This window comes from Nicotiana sylvestris, chromosome 5 (assembly GCF_000393655.2).
Source record: "Nicotiana sylvestris chromosome 5, ASM39365v2, whole genome shotgun sequence".
NCBI lineage: Eukaryota > Viridiplantae > Streptophyta > Magnoliopsida > Solanales > Solanaceae > Nicotiana > Nicotiana sylvestris.
Genome location: NC_091061.1, coordinates 126,703,601 through 126,713,175, shown reverse-complemented (window position 1 = coordinate 126,713,175; position 9,575 = coordinate 126,703,601). Strand labels below are relative to the sequence as shown.

Sequence of the window (9,575 nt, the reverse complement as noted above, 5' to 3'; positions counted from 1 at the left end):
TTTTGCTCTTTTTTAGCTCCGGTGAAAGCTGAAATTAGAATTATAGGATTGTGTCTTGTTTGAGTTCTAATATTTTTTCTTGGAGATCCAGCTCTATATGCTGAAATTTAACTTCTAAAAGTTGAAACTCCAACATAATATGGTGGAATTCACACACTGTGTGTCTTGTTTGAGTTTTAATATTATTTCTTGGAGTTCCAACATAATATGCTGGAATTTAACTTCTAAGAGTTTGAACTCAGCATAATATGTTGAAATTAACATACAACATAATATGCTAGAATTCACATATGATATTAAGATTTTATTTTCGCATTAAATAGTGGCTACTTTTTAATTACTTTACAAATATTGATTATTTTTTAATTACCAATTCAAAAATTTTCAGCCCACGCTACTTTTACAAATGACGCTGTATGGCCCTCCAAATATTTTAATAGCCCATGTTTTCATCTTTGACCCGAAATGGCCTTTAGGCCCAATTCTTTTGCAAGTTGTAGCCACAATTTCCAATGCACTTCTCTTCCCAATTCATTCGTATTTCCTACTCCTCTAGTTGTTTGTTATTCTCCTCCCACTTCCATCATCGATATAATCTCCAGCTTATCTCCACCGCCTTCCTCACACCACCGCTCCAATTTACCTCCACCACTGATCTCACTACCACCGATTCACCATATTTCCATAAGTAAATCTTTATCTACCTCTCAAAATACTCTCAAATCTCAACCCCAAAATCAAATCGAGACCAACAACCATCCACTGTGAATCGAAAATTTATAGAAATAATTTTTCTTTGCCTAAACAATCTCCACCGCTACCTCTAACCAATGATAATTTTATTATCTTCCGTGTTGCTTCCTTCCTCTTCTATAAAAGTCATGTAATTCTAGATCTTTAAGGAATTATAACAAATACTTGGCTAGTGATATCTATCGGCCATGGCTGCGATCAGATAAAGACTCCAGTGACCTTCCCTTTTTCTTTCTGTTTCGGCTCCGACTTTTTTGCATCTACCTTACAAATGTATATATAATGTATATATATTGTATAATAGGTGTATATGTACTATTATACAATTTATATACACTGTTTATACAATATATAATGTCGCTGGTGGGTTGTTGGTGCGTTGTGAGCCGTTTGAAGGTTGGTCTTCATGATTCTTTTGGATGAATTTATGTGCATTTCCTAAGAAGAAGTAAAAGGTGAAGTGTATTTGTGGAGGTGGTTATTGTTGCTGTCTTCTTCTTCTTCTTGAATATGAGATGTATAATTTGTGTATATCATGTACAATAAATATATATTTTGTGTATCTTTTATGTATAATATCTATGTATCTGTATACACTTTGAGTTTTTATACATTATACACTAATTATACAATATATATACACTGATTTTACAACTGTAACTATGAGAATTTTTCAGTCTTTGGGTTATTTTTGGTGAGCAAAAAAAGAGATGGAATTGTATATACACTATTACATTGTATAAATTTTTTATATAAAGTGTCCTATATTTTTCTCAGTATACCCCTAAATCCTAATGTATCTTTAGTGTCCCCCCATATATATATATATTCTTAGATGGTAAGAGGGGGGTTAGATAAAATAAAAAGGTCTATAGTTAAAATCTTCTTCTTAGATGGTATAGATGATATGATTGATGGTATGATAATATTAACAATATCATATGCAGTTGTTTTCTATATATATCTGAACAGATACTACTATTGTGTTGTAGGTATATAAAATGTACGACCAAATCTACTATCGAATAAAATCCGGTTTCTATGTCTAATATAAATTCTTCTAAACTTTGGGTAAGGCTCCTAGCAAAGCTTTTTGGATGGGTATAATTATTACGATTATTGAACATTAACAATAAAATTATTTTTTGATATATATATATATATAATACTAAATTTTTTATTTCATGACCACTAATTTCAAGATCTTCTTTTCTCTTTCAAGCTTCGAAACTGGGGGGGGGGGGAATAAGAATAAAGAAAATTGAGCTTACATATGCCGGGTAGAAGAAGTCATACATGATACCACAATATTGCAGTCTATACAGCGTGTAGCCCTATTAGTTTGATGGGTATTTGTTTTAGGGACAGTACAGTTGGCACATTGTACTGTGTTCATTTGTTGTCCAAAATTGGTACGTGGCAACTCTTAGGTGTTAGTAATCACTTTCTCTCGTCCAACAACTACAACTCTTTAATTTGCTCATCTAATTCTTCTGCACCTAACAAATCGTGTACTTATGGGAAATTTGAACCGTGAGAAAAAGAAAGAGAAGTAAAAATAGTGTCCATACGATAAGTTTGGGCTAGCAAGTATAATTAGTTTGGGGTTATGAGTTGTATGACTAATATTTATGGCTACTCGATGATATTTATTTTCTCCGACCGGTTAAAAGTGAATTTCTCTCTTTTCTTACTAGACTAGACAGTCCATAGAATTTAAGGCCTGTCAACCCAGCCCAGGCCAAAAAGGGATGAAGTACATAAATAGCTCTCAAAATAGATGATCTTGAATTATTATCTTGGATTGTCTTAGGGTAGAACTTCAAGTTTAACTAATGTTATAGATAATATATTTAATTTTTGACCTTAAAATTTTACCCTTAGAATAAGTGGGGGTCAAAAAATAAAAGTATTTGATTCGGTTCAGAGTTCAACGAAAAAACGATGTAAAATGGGTCATATGTATTTGTGTAATTTTTTATTCATCTTTCAGCTCAAGACCCCTTTGTTGAGAGTTGCGGGTGTGCATCGATCCATTTGGTTCAATTGTGAATATTATCGGTTGCATATGGGTTACCGAGTAATGCACATGAAGTGAATTTCAATCACTGAAGTTTGCATAGTCAGATTTCAAGCATAGCCATAGTTTGGTCCGCTAACCCAAATTCCCCTGTTAATGGCACAAATGCAACTTCCAGTAATGGAAAATGCTTCCCACTCTCACTGCTCAACACAGAAGAAAACATGGGAAGTCGTTTGGGAAGAAGAGTTGTGAACTTTGCTAATTTCCCCCTTAAGCTCCTCATGCCTTCCTCTTTCTCTAATATCACTGAAATTTCCCTCAAAACAATCCCCTCTGCTTCAAAGGTAACAACTTCTGTGAATTTTTCTATATGATGGTCACTCAATTATTTTCACTAAAGCCGCCCTGATTTTACTTTCATGATTTCTTCTCACGTAAATAATCATAACCGCATTTTTATTTTACTCCTCCTGATTTGATAGTATATTTGCTAATAATTATTTTCTTAAAATTCTTTATGTTTTGAGCGTTTCTTTTATATTGTCAAACAAACAATGTCATAATTGTTTGTCTTGTACAAATACTAAAATACAAAATATTTGAAAAAATTGAAATAAATATATAGCACTAAATATGGTAACTTCAAATGAAAACTCATCTAAACACAAATAAATTTTTCCAATTTTTTTGAAGGAAATTCTCCAAAAATAACATACTACAGCTTTAAGGATATTTCAGTCATTTTAACAGAAAAAGTGTGCTTACCCGCACTTATTTACCAAACACTTCAACAACTTTTTTTCAGCTTAAGCACTTTTATCCAAACACGTAGCTGCTTATTTATAAAACAAGTTTCGGCACTTAAAAAGTGCTTTTAAGCTTTGTTAACGGCAGGGATACATATGTTCCAAAAATATAATGAAGATTAAATGTAGACAATATTTGATAGTAAAGGGGTAAATCTAACCCTTCTCCCAAATTATTAATTGATCAGGGGTATTTTTGGTCCGTTTCCCATGATACAATGAAGATAAGAATAACTCAAATGCCACAAGAGAAATGGAGGGTGGAGTAAATGTGGGAGCCATTACCGACTGTTATGTTTTGGACATGGTCCTTAACCAAACATGAGAAATTGAAATACATTTTTTCGATGATGTTCATTCATACCAAACACGCTCTTAGTAGAAAAAAATGGGCAATAAACTTGGCAAATCCGTTGCTTCCACATCCACCCCTAACTTTAGAAAAACAAAAGGAAAAATAAAAACCGCTTGAATATCCTAGTTCTAGTTAATATCCACCCTTTTATTTCTACTTTATTTATTTATTTTGGGAGTAGAAGAGTTTGCAAAAAGGAAAAATAAAGCTAATTTTAACCGTTTTATTTGAGTCAATTCTCCACCATAGGGACCGGCTTCAAGCCTTCAATTAAGCTTGTTCTCCACCTTAGAATTCAAAATACACCTACCTAATATAAACGGGTGAAATTCAAAAATAGCCAAATTTACAATTGATAATTGAAAAATAGCCACAGTTTCAAAAGTAATTGAAATTTAGCCATTTTTCGTGTAAAGATAAAATCTGAACAAAAATACTATTAAAAATCCGGAAATGTTCCAGCATAATATGCTAAAGTTCGAATTTTTACATATGAGCTTTTATAATGTACTGAAGTTCCATCATAATATGCTGGAAATTTATATGCAGGAGCTCCATAATCACACATATTATGCTGGAACTTTCCGTGTCCTAGAGTTCCAACATAATATGCTGGAAGTTTATACGCAAGAGCTTCTTAATCTCGCATATTATGCTGTAATTTTCCATGTTTCAGCAAAACTATGGCTGTTTTTCGATTACCTGTCCAAGAAATAGCTAGCCCGTGCTATTTCCACAATATAAACAGTAAAGCATAATGGCAAAATTTGTTTTATACTATTCACTGCAGAAATAAACTAGGAGTAGTAGATAATTCTTCCACAAAATGCAGGTAGATAGACTAATGTTTCAACAATTAATTGCAACAACTGTCTCACATTCGTCTAATCCACAAAATGATCACTTGGGCAAATGATTGGACTCTACGTGGTTTTCGCTCAACATTGACCTCACAGACAACATTCTGACTGTCCTCCTGATCTTAATCAAATTGTCTCTAGAAATAAATACCATGTTTGTCACACTGAACTTCAATGCAAGTTGAGAAAACACCACCCCAGCATTCCTTCAATTGTCCGTTCATTCCAGCCAGACTCCTTTTTCACATTTACTCACTGCAGTCCCCACCAAACTCAATCTTTTTATCAGATGAACTTTCTTGAGTGAATGCAGTAAAGACAACTTACAATGCACAAGTCCATTCAGCTGGATCAGCCAGACAAACCCCCAAATGATTCTAATGGTACTAACCACGTCCACAACCAACGTATAGTTGAAACTGAAACAGCTGACGGCTTCAAGAAGAAAGAACAATCATGGTAAGAATCTTAAAACCATAAGCTTCAGTTTTTAGTTTGATCATGTAATTTCCTCATACTCATTCAATTCTTTTTTTTGTTTTAGCTTGTTTGTTTGTTTCTAGTGTGCTTTTCATCTGTTTTTCAGGTTTGCGACTTGTCAGATTCCAACTGATCTCTCAATTCAAGTTGAAGATGTCACCTTCCACGTTCACAAGGTAATTACGGAGATTATATCCAAACTAATCGAGGCATTATAATTCATACGAACAAAACAGAGTAAGTTGCTTTTCCTAATTAAACACACGAAGAACCAAATCACTCAAAAAAGACACTAGTGGCCGCATAGAAGAACATGATTACAATTCTACTCATCATAAAGAATATACTGCTGCATAAGGAGGTGATCACCTGTATAATTCCAAAAGAAGCCTTCCTTGACTTATCATTGAAATGACCTTGTAACATTCTTGCCAACTTGGAAGAACGGAACAAGAAAGTGATGATATTGACCTGAAAAAAGGTTAGAGTGCTCCAATAATAAAGAGTTTAGAAAATAAAAAGGACAAACTAGGAGTCAGCAATCAGAAAGAAAATAAATAAAATACAAACTAAGTGAAGCAAATATAAACTCTTTTCAACAGCGATAAAAGAGATCTTCAAACCCAGGTTTCACTTTTTGGAGTTCAGCGATAATGTATTTATCCGAAACAAAACAAACAAAAAGTGCTGCAATAATGTGATACCTGTTATTTACTTAATAGAAGTTGATTCAAGTTCATGTTCTCCTGAAACAGTATCCACTGGTTTCAAAGTGTGGCTACCTAAGAACAATTGAGCTTCCGCGGCCAAATTCACATTTAGGTTATGACCTCAAGCTTGAAAAGTTTCCAGGCGGATCTGGAACTTTTGAGATCATATTGAAATTCTGTTATGGCCTGCCTATAAGCCTGAACCCTGACAATGTCGCAGCAACAAGATGTGCCTCAGAATTTCTAGATATGACCGAAGCAATGGAAGATGGAAATTTAATTGCTAAGACAGAAGCCTTCTTCACATTTGTAGTCCTCTCATCATGGAATGACACCATCACTGTCCTTAGATCATGTGAGATTCTATCACCATGGGCAGAAAACCTTCAGATGGTTAGAAGATGTTGCGACTCAATCATTTCGAAGATTTCCAGAGGAAATTCAGCTGAGGAGAAGCTGATTGAAGAGAATTGGTGGTTCAAAGATGTTACTAGTCTCCATATTAACCATTTCTTACGGATAATCACAGCACTGCGGGCAAAAGAAATGAACCCTGAAATCATTGGCTCATGTATAATATGCTACGGGGAAAAATGGTTGCCAAGCACAGACACGAAAACAGAAGAAACGGGAAATTATGGTAACAGAATAATTGATTTTCATTTCATGAGTGGGAGGAAGCAAGAAACGAAGATTGGACAGAATAAGGAGCGTAGGACAATCATAGAGAGTCTTGTTAGTATACTGCCTCCTCAAAAGGAAGCTGTTCCTTGCAAGTTCCTCCTGTGGATGTTAAAGAAGGCTATTGTGTATGCACCATCACCAGTCCTAGTTTTTGAGCTCGAGAAAAGAATCAGCATGGTGCTGGAAAATGCCACGGTGAATGACCTTCTGATCCCTACTAATTCAGTAGGCGAACAAACAATAGAGTGAGTTTCTATCATTTGATTTAGCACATTGCTCTAAAGGTCAGTCTTTCAATTTTCATCTCAATATAGACACTTAAAGAAAAGATAAAACTTGAGGAATCCCAAATAGAGTCTTACCAAATTCCGTTAATGGTTCATCCAGTTCAACTGAAAAACAGACTATGCACAATTTAGAAGCTGTACAAAGGATTTTGGATTATTTCTTGATATACGAAAAACAACAGCTACAGCAACAAGGATTGAAGTCTACAGCATCGAATATCAGTAAACTGGTTGACAGCTACCTAGCAGAAATTGCAAGTGATCCCAATGTCTCCATCGACAAGTTCCAAATTTTAGCTGAATCTTTGCCACTAGAAGCTCGAGCAAGTCACGATGGCCTCTATCGAGCCATTGATACATACCTCAAGGTCTCTCTCTCTTTCTCTCTTAAATTTTTCCGTCACTTATATACTTCCTGATGTACAAGTTGATAAAGAATACTAGTGGTTTAATATTTTCCATAGACTCATCCTTCACTGTCAGAGCATGACCGCCAAAGGCTGTGCAAGATTATGAACTGTGGGAAGTTGTCACTTGACGCATGCACACATGCAGCACAAAATGACAGGTTGCCTCTAAGGATTGTTATCCAGGTATAACTGCAAAAAGATTTCTAGTCCTAAACATCACGATCGAGCTAAAGTATATAAAAGCTGACAATGAGCCCTTCATATTGTAAGGCATATTCTGTCTCTAGATCCTTACTAAGCATCATGGCAGAAGTAAACAATAGCATAATACAATTCAGCTTCTTAAAACTTTCTAGATGCCAACAAGGCCAGAATCTTACACTAGAGCAAGACTAGCTTTTATTTGACGTTGCAAGGTTGAATGGTGAAATAACTAGATATAATAGAGCTAACTTCTACGGCATCAGGGGTGTGGCCCAGTGGTCAATGAAGTGGGTTGACAACTATGAGGTCTCAGACTTAAATCTCAATCGAGGCAAAAAAACAGTAGGTGAGTTCCTCTCATCTGTCCAAGCCTTGATTGGTAGAGTTACCCGGTACCTACACGGGTGAGAGGTAGCAGATACCTGTGGAGTTAGTCGAGGTTTGCGCAAGCTAGCTCGAATACCACGGTTATCTAAAAAATAAAAAATAGAGCTAACTTCTATGTGCCAATCTTAGAAATGTGCAGGCATCAAAAGCCACAAAATCACAATTGGATAATCTTACACATTAATTAGCTTGCCATTGCATCCTTTTATTTTTAGGCACAAAATGCCTCGAAACCAAACATTGTAAAATTCAAACCTAGAAGCATCTGACCCATTTATGTAAAAGACAATTAGAAACTAGTCTACCAATCTTTATTTTCTTACTTTGAATGGCTATATCTGTAATAGTCATCCTGTGTATCTTAGGGCAAGTTGTTTGTTTTCCTCACCTCTTTTTCGAACTATATATCAGAAATATGAACACCTTATTCACCTCAGAATTCAGATAACACAAATACTATTAGCACATGCAACAAAAGGACCAGAAGAATAGACCTTATCTGAACATACTAGATGTATCAGGACATGGTGGAGCTTCATAGAACGAGCAAACAATGTGAAACTTGAGGCACATATCTGGAAGAAAGCTGCAGTAAATATTTTGAGTGAAATTGCAATAAGAATGTCTAACATGGATTGCTCAAGTGGGTGAAAACCTTGGATATCAGGGTTCAAATCACAACGGAGACAAAAAACGCTAGGTGATTTCTATCTATCTGCCTTAAGCTTGGTGGGTAGAACTACTAGGTACCTATGCTGGTGGGAGGGAGTAGGTATCGGGTAGAACAATGGAGATGCGAGCAAGCTGAACCCAACACACCGTCATAAAAAAAGCCTAATATAGATCTAAGAAGCCAAGGCAAAAGAAGTGTTGTAAACTAAGCTTGCAAAAAGGGTTAATCAAAAACTAAGCTTGCAAAAAGACATATATGTACCAAAACAAGACCAAATAGCCTTCTAAACATGCTCATAAACTTATGAATTAAAAAGAGAGAAACTTGCAGGTTTTGTTCTCAGAGCAAGTGAAGATGAAGGCTGCAATACAAGGGAAAGATCATATAACAAGTGATGACGAGTCAGACAAGGAAAGTAGTCAGTCACCTTCCAAGAAGGAGGTCAAGTCCCTTAAAGAAGAACTTGAAAAAATAAAGATACAAATGGAAGAGCTTCAGAGGGACTACTCGGAACTGCAACACAATTATGAAAAAGTAAACAACAAAAATACAAAAACAAGCTGGACATTTGGGTGGAGAAAGATGAAAAAATCTGCTCATTCCAATGGAAAATTGGATAGTGAAGTAACTGAAGAAGGCCATAATAGATCAAATGTAGGCTGCAAAGCATGCTCTCGTCGAAGGCAGTCTATATCCTAAGATCCTAAAGTTGTGCTTCTTATCAGATCAGACAGAGTGTCAAATTACAAATTGTTCATCTAATTTAATGAACTCATCATCTGCCATCTTGTTTGTAAGTAACTATGTAATAATGTTATCACTAATGGACATGGTTGCATCACCTGCATAATGCAGAAACACAGTCATTTATCTAAGTGGCATTTATACTTTACAACAGAACCAGTATCTTTTGTTCAACAGATCAGGATCCCATCATTTCCCT

The 9,575-nt window shown here is 35.3% G+C and overlaps 1 protein-coding gene and 1 long non-coding RNA gene across 2 annotated transcripts; one reads left to right on the top strand and one right to left on the bottom strand.

Moving 5' to 3' along the window:
• Nucleotides 1-4,772: 4,772 nt before the first annotated feature.
• LOC104248073 (uncharacterized) lies at nucleotides 4,773-5,178 on the bottom strand. The gene is made up of 2 exons (XR_716380.2): nucleotides 5,125-5,178; nucleotides 4,773-5,052 (listed from the first exon to the last, which is right to left on the bottom strand). It is a non-coding gene; the product is annotated as an uncharacterized lncRNA (long non-coding RNA).
• LOC104248074 (BTB/POZ domain-containing protein DOT3-like) lies at nucleotides 5,000-9,482 on the top strand. The gene is made up of 6 exons (XM_009804263.2): nucleotides 5,000-5,256; nucleotides 5,384-5,453; nucleotides 6,033-6,916; nucleotides 7,059-7,326; nucleotides 7,423-7,551; nucleotides 8,963-9,482. Exons 1-6 carry the CDS (start codon nucleotides 5,126-5,128, stop codon nucleotides 9,329-9,331), a joined length of 1,851 nt encoding a protein of 616 aa, XP_009802565.1. The 5' UTR covers nucleotides 5,000-5,125; the 3' UTR covers nucleotides 9,332-9,482.
• Nucleotides 9,483-9,575: the final 93 nt, after the last annotated feature.

What these genes read in the sequence shown, in the direction of transcription:
- LOC104248074 (XM_009804263.2), top strand. Translation starts at nt 5,126, where the DNA reads ATGCACAAGTCCATTCAGCTGGATCAGCCAGACAAACCCCCAAATGAT. An exon ending in AAGAAGAAAGAACAATCATG is followed by an intron (nt 5,257 to 5,383) that starts GTAAGAATCTTA and finishes TCTGTTTTTCAG; the next exon opens with GTTTGCGACTTGTCAGATTC. An exon ending in GTAGGCGAACAAACAATAGA is followed by an intron (nt 6,917 to 7,058) that starts GTGAGTTTCTAT and finishes TGGTTCATCCAG; the next exon opens with TTCAACTGAAAAACAGACTA.